Source organism: Lissotriton vulgaris, chromosome 10, assembly GCF_964263255.1.
Source record: "Lissotriton vulgaris chromosome 10, aLisVul1.2, whole genome shotgun sequence".
Taxonomy (NCBI): domain Eukaryota; kingdom Metazoa; phylum Chordata; class Amphibia; order Caudata; family Salamandridae; genus Lissotriton; species Lissotriton vulgaris.
In genome coordinates this window covers 609521215-609547446 of record NC_141698.1, presented here as the reverse complement: position 1 = coordinate 609547446, position 26232 = coordinate 609521215, and the positions used below count along the sequence as shown (strand labels likewise).

The 26232-nt window shown below is 45.5% G+C and overlaps 1 protein-coding gene across 1 annotated transcript in view; it reads left to right on the top strand.

Annotated features, from left to right (window-relative positions):
• The first annotated feature begins 2707 nt into the window (after positions 1–2707).
• Positions 2708–26232, top strand: part of LOC147688585 (uncharacterized) — a 162313-nt gene continuing 138788 nt past the window's right edge. The window contains exons 1-3 of the mRNA XM_086939803.1: positions 2708–2795; positions 2896–2963; positions 3337–3427. Of these exons, the coding sequence (XP_086795929.1) occupies positions 2708–2795; positions 2896–2963; positions 3337–3427 (247 nt within the window). The remainder of the gene's footprint in view (positions 2796–2895; positions 2964–3336; positions 3428–26232) is intronic.

The following is a 26232-nucleotide window of genomic DNA, read 5'->3' as shown; positions in this document are numbered from 1 at the left end:
GCGGGGCTCCTTCACGGCTTGGACCAGCCGTTAAGATGAAAAAAGAAGAGTTGCCCCAACAAGAAGAAGCTGCACACTTCAAACTTTTACCATTTAAAGGTAATTGATTTGAGATGATTTTACCCTGGGATGTGGTGGCGCTTCAACAAATGCGGTTAGTGTCAGGTGTTAAACTATTTCTCATTTAAGGGTGCTTAGGGTGGAGGCAATCATCCAACACCTCAACAATTCGATCAGCAGATCCTAACAATTAATTCCAAATCCTAGCACACCAATATACAGATTTTAACAGGATAATTGACTTGAAGTATTCAACATGAACATTGACATCATATATGCTTTATAATATTTAGCGTTTATTCCGGTTCCAGCCGACATGTGTTTCAAAGCTGTGAGAAGGTTTCTGAACAGAAAACCAGCCAGTCAGTGGGCGCATGCGGAAATGATCGTCCAGATGATTGAACTAAGTCTTGAGAATAATGTTTTTCTCTTTGACTCCAAGTGGTACAAACAGAAACAGGGCGTGGCCATTGGCTCTAGGTTCTCTCCTTCCTATGCGAAACTCTTCATGGGGGGATTTGAGGAGGCGTGGATCTGGGGTCCTAATGGCACCCCATGGAGTGACTCCATTATATTCTGGGGGCGCTATATAGACGATTGCATCATGATCTGGTCTGGGAGCATGGCAAATCTGACCCAATTCTGTAAAGAACTGAACAAAAATGATATGGGTATCCACTTCACTTGTAATATGAGTCCCACACAAATAGAATTTCTGGATCTGACCCTCTTTATTGAGAACAACAGAATAGAGAGCAACTTGTTTAGCAAACCAACCTCATGTAACGCTATACTGCATGCCAGCAGCTCACACCCTAGAAACCAAATTAATTCCATACCATATGGGGAATTAACTAGAGCCAGGAGAAATTACAGTAAGGAAAAGGACTTCATTGCTTGTAAGGATGATATGAAGCAAAGGTTCCAAGCAAGAGGATACAAAGCAAGCATTATCAAGGAAGTAGAACGTAAGGTGGGGAGAATTGTAAGAAGCGATACTCTGAAAGACAAAGCGCATAAAGGAGACAACCAGGCGCAGGTCAGACTTGTAACAAACTACAATGAGGCAGCTATTACACTTAGAAAGAGCATGAAAACCCACTGGAAAGTATTAACCAGTGATAAATCTTTGAATAAATACATATCGAAGCACCCCCTAATCACATACAGACGTAGTAAAAACATCAAAACAATTACCAGTCCCAGCTATCCCAACCAAAATGAGAGATCACCTAACTGGTTGACACAGAGAAGTATGGGGTTCCATAAATGCGGATGCTGCAAAATATGCCCTCTAGCTATGAAAAACACCAGAACATTTTTCAGCCACCATGGGAAGGAATATGAGATCAAGCAAATGATAAACTGCAATAGTCACTACGTGATCTGCATGATCAAATGTAAATGTGGTAGCTTCTACATAGGTAGCACAATTAGGCCACTAAAAGAGAGAAAATATGAACATCTGAGGGCAATCAAACATAAGGACACACAATATGTAACCGCATCACATGTCAATAAATTCCCTGAGCAAACAGGCAACAAAACAATTGCATTCTGTGGTATAGAACAGGTGAACTTAGACCAAAGAGGTGGTAACCGTGAGCTGCACCTAAAACGCAGAGAGGCACTCTGGATACTTAAGCTTCAAGCGGTGGAGCATGGAATTAATTCTGATCATGAACTACATTACTTTTGAGGGGACTGGACAACAGAGGTACTTGATATAAAAGACAACTATTGTAACAGTGCACTCTGTTGGAAATTGACACACGGACACACGTGTGCAGGACACTGGGACACTATTACACCTACATATTGAATGTCCTTATTCATGTTATGAGTTGTAAATACCACATGCGGCAACTATAATATGATTCAATGATGATATATGTTAACTTGATTCACTGAGAAATAGTTGCAATACTCATATTCATGCGTAAATATGCAATTGTATGTACCAGTATATTACCTCATTTTTTTTAATTGTAATGTTATGTGAATCCTACTAATAACGTTAGCATAACTAAGTAATTAATGTTGGTCTCACAGTATTTATAAAAGTTATCACACAAAATATAGTGGCACCTTCCCCATCTCTAGTTTGACTAGAGGACTTTCCGCCTTAAGGTCTTCTCACTTAGTTAATATACGATCTTAGTTCACGACAAGCCATTTGAGCAATCTCTGGCGTTTTATTTAGTTTAAAAGTGGTCCACACCAAGATGGCGGCCGAATGTTGCCAAATTGCTTATAGTAGCGACCCGAGTATCTGCAGAACCCGATACACTTCCAAGAGGTGCTGAACGGCCTGAAATTTAATACTTCAATAGTTAAGTTTGAGAATGTGAGACAGATTTCTATGTTCCTCTTCAAATTTTAAATATTCCTTTATATTTTTTTCTTTTCCGTTTCTCTATCGGGTCAATTTATTGGCCTCGTAATTATTGCGTTACAACAGTCGCAGTAATTACCCATATTCTTGCATGACATACAGGTTTTGACTTCAATACATTCTTTTTCATACGTGACGTGAAATATATACGATCCGACCACGCAAGAAATAGATTATACGCAATATGGCGCTCTGAAATTGCCATACGCGATGCCCGGAAGTTAGCTCTAGTGCTCCGGGAGTTCCTTTCATATGGACCACTTCCGTGTACCTGTCTTCATTCGACAGCTACACGGAAACGCCGACGGACTTCATATCGGAGAGTTGCAGCTAGATTCAGGTAGGACTGAAGTATAGCTCCTCGTTTCTTTTGGTCTTGGCCTGATATACCAAGGGGTAATATTGACAGATTCACTCATTTTTACCCCTCGTTTCCGTAGCGCAACTGAAGTGTAAAACATGTAATTACACCTGGAACTTTAAACACGTCCCGGACTTGGCATTTGAAGTGAGTAGGATTGATCAATTACTTTAATTTTAAATATGAGATGAGCATGAGTTATTCTTGGAAACCGCATCGTCGGACTGAATCAAGGATATTATATTTGTGTACCCATTGGAGCATATCTGCAGCGTGTTTGGTAGTTAATATTGCATATTTAGGTGGGGGGAGCAGTAGACGTGGAGGCTAGATGGATATTTGTTGGCCGGAGATAAATTATTTCCTCTTTTCTCATTGTTGTTATTGTCGACAATGAAGATGTTTTAAATTGCTCAATACACAGACTTAATATCAAGGGGTTCAGGGACCCGTAGAGTAATAGACTTATAGGACCTGGATGGGCCACGTTTATTGATTTGGACTTCAAATATTCTTGCAGATTGAATATATTCTTAAAGACGTGATTGCAAGCTACCATAGATATTGCCCGGACATAATTTGGCTGGGACGGAAATATAACCAGCCAGAAGGTATGTGAACTTATCTTTATGGTGCTGTCTTATAAAGCAATTCTCATCAGCTGCAATTTTGTTTCTGAACCTGATTGCGTATGTGCTCTTGATTTACTTTAGGCTTAATATACGTTGTTGATATTTTTAAGGTAGGCCTGGGGCTTGCCTCAGTTTCTTTTAATATATGCCAAGACACACTCACATGGGGGTGTCACAGTAGAGACCGTCTAAATCTGACTCCTCACATCACCCACTTCCCAACCCCACAAGATTAGTTTTGCACAAAGTGCTCATCTCTATTCCGTCTCACCAACACGACCATCATTGATTAGTGCGTGCTTCCTGATTATAATTTGGACTCATGGATTCTTATTTATGCCTATGATTTATTATTATTTTCCTCACTCCCATTGGTCTACTGCCATAGTTGGTGGCATGGACCTCCTATGCAACTTGCATGGGTGAAATGTAAATCACTTTTAATAAATAATAATAATAGGGGGTTTTGTAAAGCGCTTGGTGACGCACAGCGGCGTGTCCCCGCACTGTGGAGCGAGTGCTTGCAGGGAAACTGCAGGGGGGCAGAACCTGTTACCGGGTGAATAGTATTGTTTTTAACTTGGCTCTAAAGATTGGTTCGGGTGGCTCAAGACGCAACGCCGCAGGAAGTTTATTCCAGCTTAACGCAGCCAGATGCCTGAAAGATCTTCCGCCCATCCTTGCTTTAGACACCTTGGGCATGGACAGATGCCCCGAGCCAGAAGATCTAAGGGAACGGGAAGGCTCGTATTGTGTCAGCAGTCCCTGCAATGGAAGGGGTGCCCTACCATTGACGATTCGATGGCAAGTGCAGAGTGCTTTAAATTCCACTCTGCTTCTTACCGGGAGCCAGTGCAGGGTCTGAAGAGCCGCTATAGAGGCAGCCCTTCTGGGTAGTCTGAGCACCAATCGGGCAGCAGCGTTCTGCAAGACCTGCAGGCGGCTCAGATTCTTCTCTAAGGTCCCTAAATAGAGAAGGTTGCCATAGTCCATCTTAGATGTGACTAGTGCATGCACTAGCGTTTGGCGTGCTTTGATGGGTAGGAATTTCAGCACCTTCCTAAGGCTCTTGAGAGTCCCGAAGCAGGATCCAACCACCCGATTGATCTGGGGGCCAAAGGTCAGGTTGGAATCAAACCAGATGCCCAAATTCCTCGCCTCCTGGCAGGGGGTAGGTGTTGGTCCCAGGCATGGCGGCCACCATGCCGACGTCCACGCCGCCTGGCCACCCCCTACGACCAGCACCTCAGTCTTGCCTCCGTTGAGCTTGAGGCAGTTGGCGGACATCCAGACTGCAAGATCTTGCATGCAGGATCTGAAGATGTCCGCCGCGAGACTGGGCGCACGTGACAGGGAGATGACCAGCTGTGTGTCGTCGGCATAAGCCACCATGCGCAGGCCGTGACTCTCCACTATAGTGGCTACCGGAGCAACGTAGAGATTGAAGAGAGTTGGACTCAGGGATGAGCCCTGCGGCACCCCCCTGGTCCAAAGCTACACGCTCCGAATAGAAGTCACCCTGCCTTCTTACAATATGATTGCCCACTGTAACTTAGGCTCACACTGTATCATTTGTATATGTTTTCCAGCCCTGAGGAAGTCGCAGGCGTCTTGTCCCGAACGACGAAACACGTGTCGGCTGGAACCGGAATAAACGCTAAATATTATAAAGTCTATATGATGTCAATGTTCATATTGAATACTTCAAGTCAATTAACCTGTTAAAATCTGTATATAGGTGTGCTAGGATTTGGAATGTATCTTTTACCATTTAATTTGGAGATTGCAAGAGACTGCCACCGGCATTTCCAAACACAATATAAGTGCCAGACACGTTTTGAGCAACCATTGCTCTTGTTCACTGGCACGCAGTCCGGACAGCAGAAACTATGCTAATATTACAAAACTCTTCTTTATTAGTAAAATTCACAAGCTGCCCGCCTTTTTTCTGAACGATAACATGAGGAGATCCTGCCCAAAGCAACCTGGAGGAATTCATGCTTGTCAATTACCGTGCTCGACCAGTGCACTTCAGGGTGAGTATTTATGCCTCACCACCTTCAATTTTATCAGCCCCTAACTACTCCCTTGTTAGTTCTTCTGAATTGTATCATCCTCTGTTGTCTATGAAGAATTATTTTGAGGCTAATTTGGGGTTAATGAATAAACATCTCTTCTATCCGTGATAATTACTACCTCCACCACATTCTGTGAATTGCACAATTGATTGTCGCCTGTCAGAAAACATGGATGAAATGATATCCCTTAGCAACATGACCTTACCTACTACTACTCAAATGTCTGGGGTTCATGACCACACCGAGTACTACAACAACTCCATATCAAGCATTCTGGACGCTATAGCCCCCTTACAACTAAAAAGAAGGTCCACCAAAGACTCCAAACCTTGGTTCAACGAGGGTTTAAATACAGACAGACGCAATCTAAGACTAGCCAAACGATCCTGGAGAGGCTCACCGTCTCTTGAACACCTTGTGCTCCTGAGAGCTAGGAGGAGCACATACAATAAACACATTAAGAGCACTAAAGTGATCTTCTTGAGAAATCAACTTGATAAAGCAAGAAACAGGCCAAAAAAGCATTTTGTTTAATTAAACTACAATCCAACAATCTTCCCATTCTTTCGCCAATGGCCTCCGTTAGACAGCCAAACTGTGAAGATTTCTCTGACTTCTTCATTGGAAAGATGGATAAGATTAAGAATGATCAGCAGACATAGATGAACCAGCTGACAGACTCTTCGCCTCCCTTACCCCAGTCACCCCCTGTTCTAGGGTACACTCCCAAACATAGCACCTCCTCAAGCCTTTTCACACCCTTTGACGAAATCTTGATACTTAGCACACTTACTAAACTTAAATCCTCCAAACACTTCAATGACTCACTACCACCCAGTTTCTTCAATGAAATGAAGAGGTCCCTAGTTCCAATTTGGACCAAGATTGTAAATGCCTCATTACAGCAAGGGGTGATTCCTGACTGCCTAAAGGCTGGCCAGGTTACGCCCACTCTTAAAAAACCCTCTGCTGAGGAAGACAACCTTAATAACTTCCGCCCAATCACTACCATTCCTACGCTATCAAAGCTGCTAGAGATATGTGTCCATGTCCAACTCTGAAGCCACATTAATTACCTCCAGGTTCTTGATCAATTCCAATTGAGCTTTTGCCAGGGTCATAGCACCAAAACGGCCATTATCCACATCATGGATGACGCTCTAAAAATGCTGGATCGGAACAAAGTTTGCCTTCTAATCCTCCTTGATCTCTCATCAGCTTTTGATACGGTCAAGCATGACAACCCCTTCGATATACTAGAACGAAGGATGGGTCTCTCAGGATCAGTTCTGAACTGGTTTGTCTAATTTTTTCATAACAGATTGCAAAGAATTATAGTCAATCACACCCTCTCCAACTCTTCTCTGATCACTCTGGGGGTCCCTCAAGGGTCCTCACTCTCACCAACACTCTTCAATTTGTTCATGGAGCCCTTAACGCAAATGCTCAAATCATCCAATATACTGTACCACATGTGCGTGGACGATACCCAATTGTACTTGAAAATCTCCACCCCCGAAGACATCACTCCACTTAATTCAACCCTACTCAAAACCCAACACTGGTTGACTTCCAATCATCTAAAATTAAACTCCACCAAAACGTAATCCCTCGTTATCCCCTCCCAAACAGACCACTACTATCACTGAATACATGAAGCAGCTTACGGCTCTAAACTTTGTTTCACTCATCATTGACTCTACCAAATCTCTCGGAATAATACTTGATAAGGGCCTGAGCATGCAGGAACACATTGGCGCCGCCACCAAAGGAGCAAACTTCCAAATGAGCATACTAAGAAAGCTAAAACCCTTCCTTCCTCCAGAAGACTTAAAATCTGATGTTCAAGCACTAGTCATCTCCAGATTGGAGTATGGGAGCTCAACTCTCTGTGGGCTTCCAGCCTACAAGCTGGCCCCGCTGAGGGCCTCTCTAAACTCCGCGGCTAGGCTCATCACAGGATCCAAAAGAAATAACCACATCACACAGGAGTTGAAATCTCTAAACTGGCTTCCTATCGAGGCTAGGATTTATCTGAAAATTGGTTGCATGGCGCACAAAGCCCTTCACCGTAACTCTCCTCTGTACCTCGCGCGGAAACTGGAACTCTCGGTGGTTGCAGATCTTTGAGGAGCTCAAACACTTTACTGCTGAAACCACAAAAATATCAAAGGAAGAAAACCTATAACCGAGCCTTCTCCGGTATCGCCCCAAGAATCTGGAATGGCCTGCCTCCGGAAATCAGACTGAATCTCTCAACGTCCTCATTCAAAACACTTCTTATGCATACGTTCTGAACCTTTACCGTAACTACTTCCCCCAGTAATTATGAGCTGAGACCCCCTCCTCACACGTTTGCTCCCTTACTGTACTTACTTTATTTTTGTGTTGTTCTGTTAACTGCAGTACTCTTGTTTACCGCTTATCCTGCCCTGTCAAATAGCTGTTTCTGTCCTTATTTGAAGCGCTCTGATATCCGCTTGGATCACGTTCGCGCTATATAAAACTTTATAAATAAAATAAAAATAAATAAATAAATGGAATGCTTGCTAATTTAACATCTCAGACGAAGATGCATGGAACACCACAGATGCAGATGGCCATGAAATTCATATACAGGCACAATATCATATACACTGGCCTATCCAAAGAAAATAAGACAAGAAATGTCAATAACAGGGAATACACACCTGCCTGGAAGTCTCTTCACTGGAATATACACAAGACCTTGTGAGGACTCTGGGGGAACTCAGCCTTCCACCCGCCAGTAAAAGGAACAAATGGGGCAGAGCGCGCAAGCTTGGATTCATACTTGAGCCATGATCAGGCATGCCAAAAAGTAAAGAAAGTAGCTCTTCCGAATAAAAATGGGATTGTGGCAAACAGGAAAAATGTTATACATTCAGAAGGGGAAGAGGGAGGAAGGGAGAAAAACGAAACCAGAAGGAGAAATTAGTGCTGGACACAAGCACCCAAACAGAGTGCATCATTGTGTTGCCCGCAATATCTGCAAATCTCCTTGTACAATACAACACAATCCAAAGAAATACAAATTGTAGAGCGCTCAGCTGCTTTCAAAGAAGTGTCCCGGAACTAACGGTATAAATGGAGAATTCAATAGCAGAGTTAAAAAGAAAAGTTTTCAAATAATTTTGTCTAAAGGTTGCTTCAAAAGAAGCTAGATGAATGCTGGATGGAAGGGAATTCCAAAGCTTCGCACTAAGGAATACCAAGGATCTTCCACCTCCCTCTTGCTTTGTGCACCCGAGGAATCTGAAGTAGTCTTTGACTACTAAACCTCGCAACTCTGGATTGGGAGTTGGCCTTAATTGTTTTTCTTAAATATGCAGGACCTCTGGGTCCAGAGCTCTAAAGGCCAAAGTAAGAGCCTTGAATTGAACTCGCTTGACAATCGGCATCCATTGAAGATGTCTTAGGTGGGGCGTTACTGATTGAAAAGCTGAAATTTTCAAAATCAGGTGAGCAGCAACATTTTGCACAATCTGTAAACGGTGCAGTAAATATACTTGTGAGCCCAAACAAAGACTATTAGCATAGTCCAATTTAGACGTCACTAGAGAGTGAACAATGGTATTGCACGTATCCTTGCGCACAAGATGTAACATTCACCTTAATGTTTTAAGAGTGGCAAAACACCTGCCCAATACAGCATTGACCTCGGGAACAAAGGAAAGATCAGATTCAGAAATGATCCCTAGGTTCCTGGCAGGTGATGGTGGAGAAAGAGAAGCCCAAGCTCTGAAGGACACCAATTGCAGGTGTCAGGATGGCACATAGTACCGAACACGAGGACCTTGTTTTATCAGAGTTAAGCCTGAGGAAGTTATTACTCATCTAGTCTCCTACAGACTTTAAGCAAAATTTAAAGAGGTTTTGGGCCCGAGAATCCTTCTCAAGGAAGGATAGAAGCAATTGGGTATCATCAGCATAGGAAATCACCCTGAGATCTGTGTTTTAAGTACACATCTGTTAATCAGTGCCAAGATACCCATAGTGGTGAATGTGTGCTTTACAAATACACATGTTATGTTCTGTTACTCGCTACTGGCTCCAAATAAATATTAAAAAGAGTGGAGCACAGAGCTGAACCCTGTGGCAGTCCACATGCTAAAGGTTTTGCAGAGGAGGAAAAGGGCGATAACAAGACCGACTTCATCCTGTCCTCGAAGAAAGACTTAAACCAAAATAGGAACTGACCATGTACCCCCAGGTTCTTGAGCTTCCCCAATAAATCTCATGGGAGACCGTGTCAAAAGCTGAAGATAAATCTAAGAGCGCCACCATGGCCGCAGCGTTTTGATCGAGATTCTCTTTTATATACTCAGATACTTCCGGCAAGATTGATTCGCTGCTCTATCCTGCTCTAAAGCGAGACTGAGAGTCATGGAGGAGATGATTTGACACCAGAAAATGAGAAAATTGTCTATTCACTCATTTCTCCAGCATTTTGGCCTCCACAAACAAAAGAGAAATAAGTCTATAGTTATTTAAGATCTTGAGGTCTTTAAGTCATGGAAGCAGAAGACCCTGCTTCCAGCACTTAGGAACCTGGGCAGAATCAATGGAAGAGTTCATCACTTTAGTCAAAATCAGGTTCACAGTGGAGGACGCCAATTTAAGAATGTCATGTGGACATTGATCAAGAGGGGAGCCAAACTTGCATTTAGCCAGTTCTAGTAGAGAATCCTCCAGGGATATAGGACTAAAGTTTGCAAAAATGGGTCGAGATGAAAGGTTGGACTCCACAGCAGGCCAAACTCCCGTGTTCATGGAGACGCTCCAATCTTAGTAGGATGAACTCCAAGAGTTCTTCACATAAATTTGCTGAAGGGGTGGGCTTGTTTTGAAGAGCACTTAGAGAAAGAAAGGAATTAACCATTTTAAAAAGCTTCCATGGTTTATTGGAAGCATTGGCAATGAAGGAGGAGATATACTCCTTGTAGGCTCTGATAATAGATTTATGGTCGTTTTAAAGTGCTGTCTTATGTGCACTTTTGGCCTGAGCATCATAAGATTTTCTCTATAAATGTTCTAGTCATTTACACAAATCATGCCTTGTAATCTAAAATTCTCTCTTCCCCTCTATCACCACCCAACATATCACTGGTCAAAGTAGCAACTCACTTTCACTGCTCCACACTAGAAACAAAATCATTATAAACTAAAAATTAGTTTAGTAGAGTACTCTAGTATATTATTTCAATACACTGATACAATAGCCTCACATTTAAATAAAGTTGACTTTTGTTAAAGTCATGATGATGATGGACTTTCCCCAGAAAGAAAATTGCAAATAAATTGGAAACTTTTCACTATTGTGATTTTTGGTGTTGTTGGGTTCTATGATAATGGCCTGATTACTTACCAATAATCGGGTATTACCTCTATGTCCTTTGTACTCGTCATAGTCATAACAAATGAATAATCCCAAAGCACTAATGATCTTTGTCAATACTCATTGAAACATCATACAAGATTTCAATTCACACCCATTGATTTATTAAAACCCCCAACCTTATGACATGACAGAGTTTAACACACCATCCCGGATTTTTTTTCCCATTCCGTTCAGTCCATAAAGATTATAGGGATGGACAACGGTGTGTGGAACTGTCCAAATATCAGCCCAACAAATCTCACAAAAAGGTACCCCATTCAACTCTGCCCAGGAAGTAGCCAGACCATCCCAGGATCCCTTCTAGTATCGGAACCGCCGCAACTGAATAAGTGAAAGCAAATGTTGATCTAATCTAACCGCTAATAATAAGAGAAGGAGCTATCTTCAACTGGCCTTCTTCTTGAAATGTTACAAAGAGATTGCCACATTTACAAAATCATGAGTCCTCTCCAAATGTATGTTAGGAACATTAACTACATCAAAAAACTGAAGGCTTTCCTACTCACTTGAAGAAGGATGATCTGGAAACCTCGATAGCACTACTGAGATTTATGGAAGGAGGAATGGCCCTTAGATAAAAAGGAAAGAAAAGGATGCAAAACTGCCCTATCTTTGAAAAAGGAAAGGAAAGGAGTTCTAGAAAGAAGAGCTCTAAACTCTCCCACCCTCCTGGCTGAAGGTATGATCATCAAAAAGGATGTCTTCATGGTAAGGAACGTAACATCCATAACATTGAAAGTCTCAAAAAGAGAATCTTTAACACCAACATGAAGGTCCCAAGGAGGGATCGTGGAATTAATATTCAGGCTGGATAGAGTTAAACTCTTAAAGCGTCTAGATACCAAACCCTCTCCCTAATCCAAAGAACCCCAGTGTTCTCTAAGGGCTCTAACTGCTTGCTATTGTGACTTAAGAGCTGAATGAGCGAAATTAAGATTAAACCAATCCAAACCAAACTGCAGGATGTCAGAAATTCCACACAGAATAATTTCGGCCAGATGGTGAAAGATACATTTCTGCTGCCACTGACTACTCTCAATTTCCACACAGATAAAACTAGTCTGTCACAAACTGCCTCCCCCATACTAATACTGGACATGACCATGGCAGACTTTTTCATGTTTCTTGAATTGCTACGGACTTCAGAGGAAACCAAAATCTCCGGGGCCAAAAGTCTACTATCCAAATCAGCTCCCTCATCCCCCTCTGTAGTCTGGATAATACCTTCTGAATTAGGGAAGTAGGATGGAACACATTGAGAAGAATTTACCACAAAATCACTGAGAAAGCATCCACTCTCTATTTAAAGCTCATCTGAAACCTGGAGCACAAGACTGAAATCTGAGCATTAACCTTGGCTACAAAAAGGTCTATCCCCAGGGTCTCAATCCTTTTGCAGATCGCCTAGAGCACCTAAGGGGTCAGAACTAGATACTATGAGGGGGAATTTCCTGTCCTGGGTCCCTGAGAAGACACTGTGCACCTTCCGATAGGAAAAACCTGCAAAAGTTAAGAAGTGACTCTCTGGCCAGGATAATAAAATATGCCCCACTATCCCTAAAGAAGTTTATTCCATCCCTTCAGATGACTGACATATAATACAGTCACCATGTAGGTGGGTCTTATTATCATATGATGACCTATGAAGTGCTGTTTCAAATGCTTGAGTGCTCTGGAAACTGCCAGAACTCCCACTGAAACACTCTATCCTCCCATTTTACATCCCATCTCATGAGACTATCATAAATCGTTAACACTCATACAGGTAGATTCATCAATGTCCCGATTTGTGAGTCCTTAATAGCGATTATTAAGGAATCGCTATTAAGGACTTGCAAATCGGGATTTATGTAGAAATCGCTAAATAAATTGCGATTCCTACAGCCTCCTTATTTGCGATTAGCAAATTGCTAATCGCAAATAAGGAATAACTCCCCAATCATTCCTATCAGGTAGATTCATCAATATCCCGATTTGCGAGTCCTTTTTAGCGATTATTTTGGAATCGCTATTAAGGACTTGCAAATCGGGATTCATGTAGAAATCGCTAAATAATTTGTGATTCCTACAGCCTCCTTATTTGCGATTAGCAAATTGCTAATCGCAAACAAGGAATAACTCCCCATTCATTCCTATGAGCCTAAAGGCCCATAGGAATGAATGGGGAGTCATTCCTTATTTGCGATTAGCAATTTGCTAATCGCACATAAGGATGCGATTTCAAGGGTGCCAGGGGTGTCCAAAGGACACCCTGTAGCACCCCTGAAATGTAATCTACATTGGTGTTGCGCACACACATGTCCAAAGGACATGTGTGTGTGTAACATGCAACTTAGAAAAATTCATTTAAATGCATTTTTCTAAGTTTTCGCTATTTACCACGAGGTTTGACCTCGTGGTAAATAGCGGCCCAAAATTGCGATTTCGCAATTTTAAAATGGTTCATGAATTGCATTTAAGGAATCTCAAACAGAGATTCCTTAAATGCAATTCCTCGCAAATGTGCAAATTCTTCAATAGCGAATTTTGCATTTGGGATGATGAATCCCAAATGCAAAAATTGCACTCGCAAAGGACCAGATTCTCAGAATATGGCCCTTTGCGAGCACAATTAAGCTTGATGAATCTGGCCGTTAGGGTCTGGATGAGGAAGGAACCCCCTGCTAAGATTGCCATGAATTATCAACCATTTCAAGAAAACCTTGATAGTTAGAGATACTGCAATCAAAGGCTCATACTTTTAGGAACTGAACTAGGTACGCCAACATTTCTTCTTGTGAGTCATCATATGAGGAAGATGTAAAAGGGCCTAAATGACAGTGACATTTCAGGAATTGATGTGTCCCTGGATTTTGAGCCAGAATCTTGTTTGTGCTTGGCACATTGCAAAAAAATATCTCCAGTAGCTGTTGAACCTTGACTTCTGGTAAGAGGACCAGATTTAGGTCTGTCCTGACTCTTGATCATGATGAAGGTTCTATCCTGAGAAAGTGTCATGTGGCACTCTGACTCATTCAGAACAAAGCCATGGGTCTTCAGACACACCATCCTCAGACCCTTTTACATCCTTCAAATCACAGAAATATGGATAGCCAATTATCCAAGTAAGGGAACTGCCAGCAACCCTGCAGGAGTAACTCTGCTACAAGAGGTGCCACCACCTTCGTGAGCACCCAGGGATCAGATCATGGGCCCGAAGAGAAGCACCAGAAATTTAGAGTGTACTCCTTGAACATAAAATATCAGGTATTTCTGATGATATTTCTGAATCGGTACAAGAAAGTATGTGACTCTCAAACCTGATGCAACCATAAAGTCCCCCACCGTAATTAAAGGAATATTTCTGCAAGGTCTCCATCTTGAAGTGAATCACCTCCATCCATTGATTAACTTTCTTGAAGCCGATCCCCATCCTGTAACCTCTTGAACTCTTGGATACCAGGTTTGTCCCTCTCTAGGTCTCTCTTGCTATCACTTGAGAAGGAACAGGAATTATTAGCCTCTTGGTGTGAAGTTGTTCTTTCGCTGAAACAAAAGTTCTCCATTTTTTCAGGACAAAAGTCAAGGAGTCTCCTAGGTCCCCGAGTCCGGTGGAATAGAAACAAAATTGAATCCTTCCTCCAACTGACAACTTTGGGCCTTCTCTGATGTAGTCAGGATTTCTGACTCTTGTCACCTCATTGCTACTTACTCTAAGGATACTTACTTTACCACTTTTGAAAGAGGACTGCTGTTGCTGGAGTCTTGAAGGATGCTGAAAGGATTTACTCTCAAAAGAGGATGAAGATGGCTTCTTCTGGATAGTTCTGAGTGTACAAGAAATATTTTTTCTCTTTAAACAACTTCATCATCTTCCCCTCAAGTTCCTAAACAAACTGTATTTATAAAGCATATTAATTCTGAAAAGAGCCTGTCTACCAATCTCTTAGGAATAGATTGCGTCTAATCTCCAACGATGCTCCACCAGCCAATGCTGGTGCTGGCAAAATATTAAATGTTTTGTCGGATACAAACTCAATTTGCCTTTAAATCCCTTCCAAGAGAAAGGAACATTCGGCACCCTCCTCTACTGATTAAAATATTTGCTTTACATCAGAAAGAAAGGACTGAGATGTGTGTGCCCCATAAATTTTAACCATCAAAAGTAAATGAAAACCTGAAAAGACTTTCCTCAGCAAAGAGTCTATCTTCTTGTCTACGGAATCCTTCAAAATTGATCCTCTGTCATTGTGGTCCTCTCCACCAGACTTTGCACCATAGAATCCAGTAGCAATTTATCAGGAAGATTAATGCCATATCAATAAAAGGATAGGGCTTTTGCATTAATTTCGGTGGGAAAATCTTATCTGTGCTCTTCCAATATCATGCATAGAAAGACGCAACTGAGTAGGGCATTCAAATTGTCTAAGTAAAGTCTCTGTTGAAGGGACAGGTTCCCTAGAAGAACTGAAGCCCATATTTATTTCTCTCACATGGGAAAGGATAAAGGGTGATAAGTCTTTCCCAACATATTTATCCCTTCGATCATCTGGGATGAACTCCACAACTAGACTCCCAGAACCTGACGGTCAGAATGAGATTCTACAGCAGTCGTTTTCTTTAACAGTTTCTTTCTTTCTCTCATCTCAGCCATGGTTTCCATGAAAAGTTCTATAATCTGGCCTCTTACAATAACCACACAGAAAAACTGCACTGCTTAGGTTGACGTGAAGGTGACCTGGACATAGAAGAGCTGGTAGAGGAACAGGAAGGGCCATGTCTGCTCTTTCTGTCATGTCAAAAAGAAAGCCACAACCAGTATTAGTGTTTTTCAAATGGTTACAAAACTAAACACTTACCTGTTTCCTCCTCAGCGCTAAGTAGATAGGCTTGCCATAATCCATCATACCCGAGATCTGAAATGAAACGATCTCCTTCCAGTGGGAATGCACAGCCACCAGCATTGCTAACATCCGTTCCTCTGCATTGGGAGGCACGTGAGAACAGTCGCGGCCTCAACTCTCCATTTAAAAATTAAGGTAAGAACACTAGGTCGAAGACGTGTTGAAACCCAAAAACACTCTCCAAACCACATCTGGAGTGAGTTGAAACTCAAATACACTCTCCAAGCTGTAGTGAGTTTTGGCCAAAAAAGCTTAGGGGCCCAGGCTCTGACAAGACATCCACACATAATCAACACCCATTCAAAAACCTAACACCCCTTCAAGCCCAGGAGGGAAAGAGGGTACCCAAAATATGTAGGTAGAAGAAGTTCAACCTCTGCTGTCATCCATATTCCTGATATCCTTGTCTCAGAAAGAGACGGGAAATCACAACACGATACTAGGAAGGTACATTTTTTCAGCAAATAAGAATGTCAGGAAATCCAGAAGTAACTCACATCTTTGAGGAGTAAAAAACAAGTGAAGACAGAAAACGCTTTGTGACTCGAGAGTAGGAAATAGCTCATGGTATGTTTATCAATTTGTGCTTTCATGAAGATGTACACAGGTGTAGGGGTGCAAGTATAGTTGTATGCAGTGTATTTCCAAATAATTCTCTCAGTTGAGCAGTAAGTATGTGCCTAGGACCTGTGAATACTTATTTCCTTCATGCTCTCTCCCATTGTGACTGTTCTCCTATGTATTTAGAGTCAAAATGGGTAGGATCTATTGGGAACGACTTGGTAATCTTTTTTAATTTTACGTAAACAGTGAATGTAACCTTGAGGCGCCTCAGGCTGAAAGGGAAGGAGGGTGTATACTGTAGCATGAAAAAGAGGAATAACAGACAGCTTAAGAGAAACAAGCACCGAGCCTTCTCTCAGAGTGCCTGCTAAGTGAAAGTCGTGTAAATGGAGGCAAGAGGTTAATCAGCAACTCAAAAGACTGCTGAGAGCTAATACAGGCTTTGGGAGCAACATTTCAAGCTTCATGATGACAAGGAGGGCTTATCTAGTGCGGGTGTGCGTCCTTTTATTGGAAACCTGAACAAAAACTTTGCACTAGATACAGTCTGATTGCACAGTACTAACTTTTGTAAGCACCATAAGCACTTAATTACTGAAGCTTTTGCACATTTCGCGGCAGCCTACCAATCAATCAATCAATCAATCAATCAGTGACACTTATAGAGCGCGCTACATACCCGTAGGGTCTCAAGGCGCTGGGGGGGGGAGAGGGGGGGGTGCTGCTACTGCTCGAACTGCCAGGTCTTCAGCTTCTTCCTGAAGGAGAGGTGGTCTTGGGTCAGGCGCAGGTCGGTCGGGAGGGAGTTCCAGGTCTTGGCGGCCAGGTAGGAGAAGGACCTTCCTCCTGTAGTCGCTCTTCGGATGCGGGGGACGGCGGCGAGGGCGTGGTTGGCTGATCGGAGGTGGCGTTTGGGAGTGTAGAAGTTGATCCGGCTGTTGAGGTAGCTCGGGCCTTGGTCGTGTAGGGCTTTGTGTGCGTGGGTGAGGAGGCGGAAGGTGATTCTTTTGTTGACGGGGAGCCAGTGAAGGTCTCTCAGATGTCCGGTGATGTGGCTGGTTCGTGGGATGTCGAGGATGAGTCTGGCTGAGGCGTTCTGGATCCGCTGGAGTCTCTTCTGGAGCTTGGCGGTGGTACCGGCGTAGAGGGCGTTGCCGTAGTCCAGTCGGCTGGTGACGAGGGCCTGGGTGACGGTCTTCCTGGTCTCGGTGGGGATCCACCGGAAGATCTTCCGTAGCATGCGTAGGATGTTGAAGCACGCCGAGGAGACGTTGTTGACTTGCCTGGTCATGGAGAGGGAGGAGTCCAGGATGAATCCCAGGTTGCGTGCATGGTCTGTCGGTTTGGGTGCGGTGCCCAGGGCGGGAGGCCACCAGGAGTCGTCCCAGGCGGAGGGGGAAGAGCCGAGGATGAGGACCTCCGTCTTGTCAGAGTTCAGTTTCAGGCGGCTGGTCGTCATCCACTCGGCTACCTCTTTCATCCCTTCGTGCAGGTTGGCTCTGGCGAGGGCGGGGTCGTTGGTCAGGGAGAGGATCAGCTGGGTGTCGTCGGCGTAGGAGATTATGCTGAGGTTGTGTTTGCGTACGATGGCCGCGAGGGGGCTCATGTAGACGTTGAAGAGGGTGGGGCTCAGAGATGATCCTTGAGGGACGCCGCAGATGACTTCGGAGGCCTCTGACTTGTACGGTGGTAGGCGGACTCTCTGTGTTCTTCCGTCGAGGAAGGAGATGATCCATTCCAGCGCTTTGTCCTGGATTCCGATGTTGCTGAGGCGCTGTACTAGGGTGCGGTGGCAGACCGTGTCGAATGCCGAGGAGAGGTCTAGGAGGATGAGGGCCGCTGTTTCTCCATTGTCCATCAGGGCTCGGATGTCATCGGTGGCGGCGATGAGGGCGGTCTCGGTGCTGTGGTTGGCTCGGAAGCCAGACTGTGAGGGGTCGAGGGATCCGTTCGTCTCGAGGAAGGCGGCCATCTGCTTGTTGACGGTCTTCTCGATGACTTTGGCTGGAAACGGGAGGAGCGAGATGGGGCGGTAGTTCTTGAGTTCGGTGGGGTCCGCTGTTGGTTTCTTGAGCAGGGCGCTGAGTTCGGCGTGTTTCCAGCTCTCTGGGAAGGTGGCGGTGTCGAATGATGTGTTGATGATGTCTCGCAGGTGGGGTGCGATGACAGCGTCGGCCTTGTTGAAGACGTGGTGAGGGCAGGGGTCGGTCGGTGATCCGGAGTGAATATAGTTCATCGTGCGGATGGTGTCTTCGGTGCTGATCGGGGTCCAGGCGTGAAGGGTGGTGGTGGGGGGTGGTTGTTCGGTCATGGTGTGCGTTGGTTGGTTGTTGAAGCTGTTGTGTATGTCCGCGATCTTGTTGTGGAAGTATGAAGCGAGGGAGTTGCAGAGGTCTTGCGATGGGGTGATGTCGTTGTTTCCTGCGCTGGGGTTGGAAAGCTCTTTCACGATGTTGAAGAGTTCCTTGCAGTTGTGTGCGTTGTTGTCCAACCGTTCCTTGAATGCTGTTTTCTTGGCGGCGCGGATCAGCTGGTGGTGCTTCCGGGTGGCAAGCTTGAAGGAGGTCCTGTTGTCCGGTGTGGGTTCCCTTCTCCAGACTTTCTCGAGGGCTCGGCAGTTCTTCTTGGAGCTCTTGAGTTCGTCGGTGAACCACGGGGCTTTCTTGCTTCCGGGTCTGCTGGGCGGGGTCCTCAGCGGGGCGAGCTCGTCCGCGCAGATGCTGATCCACTTCGTGAGGTTGTCGGCGGCCTGGCTGGGGTTCGCTGAGCTGGCAGGAGGGTGCTGGCTCAGGGAGGTGGCGAGCTGGTCTGCTGTGATCTTGTTCCAGCTTCTGCGGGCGGCCTGTTGCTGGTGGTGGTGGGACGTCGTTCTCTTGAAGGTGAAGTGGACGCAGCTGTGGTCCGTCCATTGGAGCTCTGTGGCGTGGCTGAAGTCGATGTCTGTGCTGGAAGAGAAGACTGCGTCGAGTGTGTGTCCGGCGAGGTGGGTGGGGGTGGACACCAGTTGCTTGAGTCCCAGGTTGGCGAGGTTGTCCAGCAGGGCGGTGGTGTTGCGGTCGTTGTTGTTCTCCAGGTGGAAGTTGAGGTCCCCCAGGAGGATGTAGTCAGCGGAGGGGAGGGCATGCGGGCTGACGAAGTCGGCGATGTCCTCGCTGAATTGTGTGCGTGGTCCAGGGGGTCGGTAGATCAGGGTGCCTCTGAGGGTGGTGTTCGGGGTGGTGTGGATCTGGAAATGCAGGTGTTCGGCGGTGGTCAGGGTGTTGTCGGTGCTGGTCGTGAGACGGATGGTGTTCTTGTGGATGATGGCGATGCCTCCTCCCATCTGGTTGGCGTTGCGGTCCCTCCGGACGATCTTGTAGCCCTCTGGGATAGCGATGGCGATGTCGGGAGCTGAAGAGGCGTTCATCCAGGTCTCCGTGAGGAAGGCAACGTCAGGGGCTGTGGCGTCTAGGAGGTACCATTTTCTGTGTACAGCCTATCTCATGCTGTGTATAATATAATACGTATTTAAACTAATGACTTCCATATTCACACTGTGTATAATTATATTATTATTTTATATTCATAATATAATACATTTTAAACTGATTACTTCCATAGTCACTGACTGGGATATCATAGTAGTATAACTATACATGTCACATTCCCCCAGTGCACGAGCTGGGATTCAAATCAGTGACCCTCCTGGTTTCCATTAACAAACAGCTTTTTTTTACCAGAACAATGTATTTCCCACAGATTAGTATCAATTCCATTTATTTATTAAGGTGAGTGCGTTGTATTTTTTGCACTTACCTGTAGATGAAAATCCAATTAATTAGTGACTGAAAATATTGTGTGTTTTAGCTACATCTCTGAGCCCACTCAAATCGTAAGTTATCTGGCCACAAAAGGGCTGCTTGGGAACTCTGTGTATTAAGCAATATACGAAAACAAGGATTGTCCATATGGACCTGGAACTTGATATGTTGACGCACATGCCTCAGCCACCGCCACCCCCTCCTAAACCCTACCCTCGCCTCCACGCCACCTGCATGTGTTCTCCTTCTCGGTGGTCCCTACCCCCTGTGTCTCGCGCGGTAACCAGGCAACACTACACACAGTGGGGTTTGTGTGCAGAGCATTCCGGCCAAAATCCCCCCCGCCGTCCCCAGCCCTCTTCTGTTCTTCTGCAGCAGTGACGGAGCCGACATGTGAGCTCAGCAGCCAGGGGGCGGGGAGAGGGTAAGCGAGGACAGGCGCCCAGCAAGCCGAGGGAAGGAACATCGTGTTGTGAAAGAGGCGCGTCGACGTCGTGCGTGTTCCAGGGTACCCGACACTCCGCGGGCGGGGGCCAAGGTGCGGGACTCTCTGTGCTAGCCGCAGCACGCGGGGCGGAGGGATTCCGCCGTCTGGGTCTCTGGAAGTGAATTGTCTGGGAGCGTTTGTGCGTGGAGTGTTGAGGGTGACGCGGGGTGATTGAGGTAAACCGAGACTGTGGCAATGCTGGAGACAGCAAACTCTAATAAAGAGCAAAAGAAGGGCAGAGAGAGTTCGAAGGCCGAGAGATATAAAGAGTGCAGAGAAAGAGAGCAAGAAAACAAAAAGAAACCAAAGGGAGAGGCCTGAAGTGGAAGGGGAGAAAGAGTGAGTGAATTAAGGCACGGGGCAGGAGTGAAAAGGTGTGAGGGAAATGACAGGGTGGCAGAAAAGAGAGGGACGGGTGAACTAAGGCGAACGAAGGAAAGGAAAAGAGCGTCTATTGAGAGTGGCGAATTTAGGAAAATGGAAGGAAATTCTCTTAGAGCTGGCGAGACGCAAAAGACGAACTTGGCCCAGAAAGAAAGGCAAGTGAGAGCGGGAGCAAAGAGCAAAAAAAAGAGACTGTCTCAAGTCTCGTCTGTCCTGATGAAGCTTCATTAAATAACAGGGTCCTGCAAAAAACACGGCAGGCCTCAGCCGCTGTGACCGAGTGCTACTACAGGGCCCTCAATAATACCAACTATTCCTCGGTCGCTTTTGACGTGTACCCCTGATTGTCCGATTACACAAAACAGTGCTGCCGATGGAGGATAAAAGGGGCGTTTTTCGGTCAAGACGAGGACAGCTTGAGGTGTGTCCTAGTCTCATGTTCTTTAAAACATAAAAAGGCATACATACATGTAGATACATAAATGGGTTTCCGGTCATCCCTTTTCATCCTTCTCTGTCAAATTGTCATTCACATTTTGCATCTGGGCACTACAGCATGGGGCAAGGGGTCATCTCACTCTGGCTGTTTTGCTCTGTGAATGACAGTATTTCACCACATAATATGTACACAGTCACTTGAAAAGGAGAACACTGGAGTGCCAAGGCAGGTGTGACTGGACTGTATTTGATTTTTGTTTTTGCATACTTTCTCGCTTTGGTAATGTTTTTGATTATTTGCTTTTAGCATCTGGATGCTTCCCACACAGTGCTGCCAGCTGCTTGCTTACCACTCTGCTGCTTGCAGTTCACCACATCCTGCCTGGCCACTAGTTCACAGGCAGGCGCCAACTGCAATGAATATTTTTAGTTGACTTTTCTGTGCAATCGTGCCCACCACCTTCAGATGACAAGATTTTTACTTCTTGATTTCTACCGCACATGCTTTAATTTTTAAAAAAAATAATTAATGCTTGTGAAAGCCAGACCTATTGGCTTTGCCAATGCTTATTCATTGTGCTTTTGAGCTACAGTACTGCAAACAAATAAAGACACATGCTCTCAGAGGCCCTAATATCTAATATATCTCAATATCCCTAATATTTCCCCACTGATCTAACCGCTTCACTCTCAAACTCTTTTGGATCTCCTCCCACCAAATTCCCCTGTTTTTAATTATGGCCACCCATTGTGTAGCCACTACCCGGTTTTGTACAATATTCCATTAGTTTGTTTGCACTCTGTAAATCATACACATTTGTTGGTTTCTGCCAACTTTGCCCATACACTGCAAGAGCAATGAATGACCCGATCCACTACCCTTGCCCCTAAGCGACTCACTGAAGGTGAAACAATGAGTCAGCAGAAGAGCAATGGACAGGGGGCGGGGAAACGTAATAGACAAATAAGGGACCCCTGGAATTCTTCTATGGGCTTCTGCAATGACCAGAGTGTTCTTGCCTCCACGTGACTGCACCTACAAAACAGGTAATATATTACAGGCTAACACTTATGTCACTACACAACATAGTACCTCTCACTGTGACCATGCCCAGTAACACCCAGAAACCTCCTTACCCGCAGTAGTTGTGTCAGAAGTCTTGCGGAGGCGTCCAGAGCTGAAAGGGTATTGATTGCAGAGCGAAATAGAGGGGTGAGTTAAACTAGGGAGACTCTCTGTCACACGCAGAGCCAGTCAGCAAAGGAGGAAAAAGTCGTTTTAAAGACTGAAAAAACCTCCTTGGGATTCATAAAATACCCATACCAAGAACGGGGAAAAGAACAGGCATAGACGCTGTACACTGCCGGCTTCCAACGTTGCTTCTGCTTGATCCGGAAGCGCCCAAACTCCACTCCACCCAATACAACGATGTCGATGGGGTAGTAAAGACGCGGAAGTGCGTCTATCGAAAATCCCACTGTTCTTTGATGGACACTACAGTCCGGCCGGACTACTCCCGTTATCGTTTTTTTCAAGAGAGCGCTGGAGCCCCAGCAACCCCCTTAACCCATCCGGGCTAAAAGTCTCAACAGACAAGGAAGGGACAACAACAAGGGTAAGGATCAAACAGCTACAGGTACCAAACAGCAGGTAAAAAACGGGGACAGGATAGGAAAGGGCAAGGATATCCAAAGAGCCAGGAAAGGTGCCTAAATATGCTCACGAGCCCGTGAACATCAGCTGCCGCACACCGAATCCATAACTGTCCCAAGACCAGAAACCACACGAAATAGATATCAAGCAAGGTGGGAAGGGAGAAGGCAGCTTTTAACTCCCCCCAGCAGGTCACATGAGCACACGGACATGGTCACAAAAAGAGGACTACACTGATTCCTAACAATACCCCCCCCCCCACCCCCAACAACAATCCCCACCGGGCGAGGCCTAGATGGATGTTGGCGATGAAATAAACGAACCAACCGGGGAGCATGAAGCCCCCAGCAGGTTCCCATGTTTGTTCTTCCGGGGCATAACCCTTCCAGTCAACCAGATAAAACAGGCGACCCCTCCTCCGTCTAGAATCCAAGATAGCCCGAACCTCAAGTTCCTCCTGACCATCCACAACCAAAGGGGGAGGAGGGGGCAACACCCAAGTAGAGGGCACATAGGGCTTCAACAAGGATGTGTGAAACACAGGGTGAACCCGATATTCTTTGGGCAGGTCAAGTTTCATAGCCACAGGATTGATAACCTGCACAATCGGGAAAGGACCCACATATCTAGGCTGTAATTTACGGGACCCACCTAGTCTGAGGTTCCTAGTGGCCAACCATACCTGCTCACCCACATGATAGTAAGGAGCTGGTGCCCTGTGTCTATCAGCCTGTTCCTTTATACTAGCCTTAGCCTCTAGCAGTTGCACCCGGGCAACGCCCCAAATATCACCCAGCCGCTTACACACATCGTCTATGGCTGGTACTCGCCCCGTAGGTTGGATAGCCAATGCCCTAGGATGGTAACCCAGCGGGCAAAAGAAAGGAGTCACCCAAAGCAGAATGCAAGCTATTGTTGTACGCAAACTCCGCTATGGGCAGAGCCGTTACCCAATCACACGCCAGGGAAGACACCAAACACCTGAGATATTGCTCCATGGTCTGGTTAGTGCGCTCAGTCTGTCCATCAGATTGCGGATGATAAGCAGAAGACAATCTAATCTCCACCTTAAGCACCGAGCACAACTCCGTCCAAAAATGGGACACAAACTGTGCCCCCCGGTCTGTCACTACCGCAGACGGCAGCCCATGAATCGGCACAATGGAGGACATAAACACTAAAGCCATTTCTCTGGCAGTAGGGATTTTGGATAGCGGGATGAAATGCGCCATTTTTGTGAACAAATCAACTACCACAAAAATGGCAGTGAAACCGGAAACAGATGGAAGCTCGGTCACAAAATCCATACTGATGGTATGCCACGGAGCAGGAGGGACCTCTAAAGGCTGCAACAGACCTGACGGCTTACAGTGAGTGGGCTTACTGATGGCACAAACCGGGCAAGCTGCCACATAACCCTGAATGTCCTGTGCCAACGTTTCCCACCAAAACCACCGTAAACACATCTCCTTCGTCTTGTGCACTCCAGGATGTGCAGCCAAAGCTGACGAATGACACAACTCCAAAACCATTTCTCTCAATGTAGGGGGAACAAACAACCTACCCTCACGATACAACAACCCATCCTGGACCAAAACATGGGGTAATGACAACCATGGGGCTAGATCCACCTGACGTAGTCGATCCCTCACCAAGGAAGGAAAATCCTCCTTAGTCACCACCCCTATGATCCTATTACCAGCAATCATGGGTCTATCTTCTTTTCCTTGTCCCAACTCCCTAGGATCTACATGGATACGAGAGAGCGCATCTGATTTGATCTGCTGTGCTGCGGGCCTATAAGTGATGACAAAATCAAATTCATTAAAAAAAAGAACCCAACGCATCTGGCGAGGTGTCAGAGCACGTGCTGAACGAAAAAACTCCAAGGTTTTGTGGTCCGTGTAAATCGTGATGGTGTGCCGTGCTCCCCACAAATAATGCCTCCATTCCTCAAAAGATAACTTAACTGCCAACAACTCTCTTTCGGCCACTGTGTAATTTCGCTCCGCTGGCAGTAAGGTCTTAGAAAAAAGCAATGGAATGCATACATCCGGTCTCTACGTCCCTTTGGGACAACACCCCACCCACAGCACACAACGAGGCATCTGTCTCTACAAAAAACGGCAGGGCAGGATCAGGATGCACCAATACAGGCGCCGAAGTAAATTTCCCCAACAACTGCTGGAAAGCGTCCTGAGCCTCAGAGGACCAAACAAAAGGAATCCCCTTCCTCAATAACCGGGTCAGGGGGGGCCACAATATCAGAAAAATGGGAAATAAAGCGCCGATAGAAATTGGCGAACCCCAAAAGAACCTGTATGTTTTTGACCGATGTTGGAATAGGCCAGGTGACAATGGCCTCGATCTTTCTAGGATCCATCTGAACTCCTCCTGCCGAGATGATAAACCCCAAGAACTCCACCTTAGGGGTGCTGAACTGACACTTCGTTAGCTTAGCATACAGATGATGTTCTTGCAATTTCTGTAGCACTTGTGTCACATGCTCTTGATGTTCAGCCCCGGTCTCCGAGAAGATTAAAATGTCATCTAGATATACGATGACACTCCTATCTAGATGCTCCCGAAGTACCTCGTTAATGAAGAACTGGAAGGCCGCTGGCGCATTGCATAATCCAAACAGCATTACACAATATTCGAACAAGTCATGTTTGGTCTTAAACGCCATCTTCCACTCATCCCCGGGGCGGACACGTACAAGATGGTAAGCACCCCGCAAGTCCAGCTTAGTAAACACTGTCGCCTTGCGGAGTTGGTCTAACAACACGGGGATGAGCGGAAGCGGGTATTTGTTCTTCACTGTGGCTTTGTTTAATGCTCTATAGTCCACACATGCCCGCATTGTACCCTCCTTTTTCGGAATGAAAAAGATCGCCGAAGATACTGGCGAACAGGAGGGACGGATGAACCCTAACCTCAACATCTCATCAAGGTATTCCTTGAGATGCAACTCCTCGGGTTCCGAAAGAGCATACACCCGACTACATGGGAGTGGAGCACCTGGTATCAAATCAATCTTACAGTCAAAAGACCTATGAGGGGGAAGAGCTTGCTCC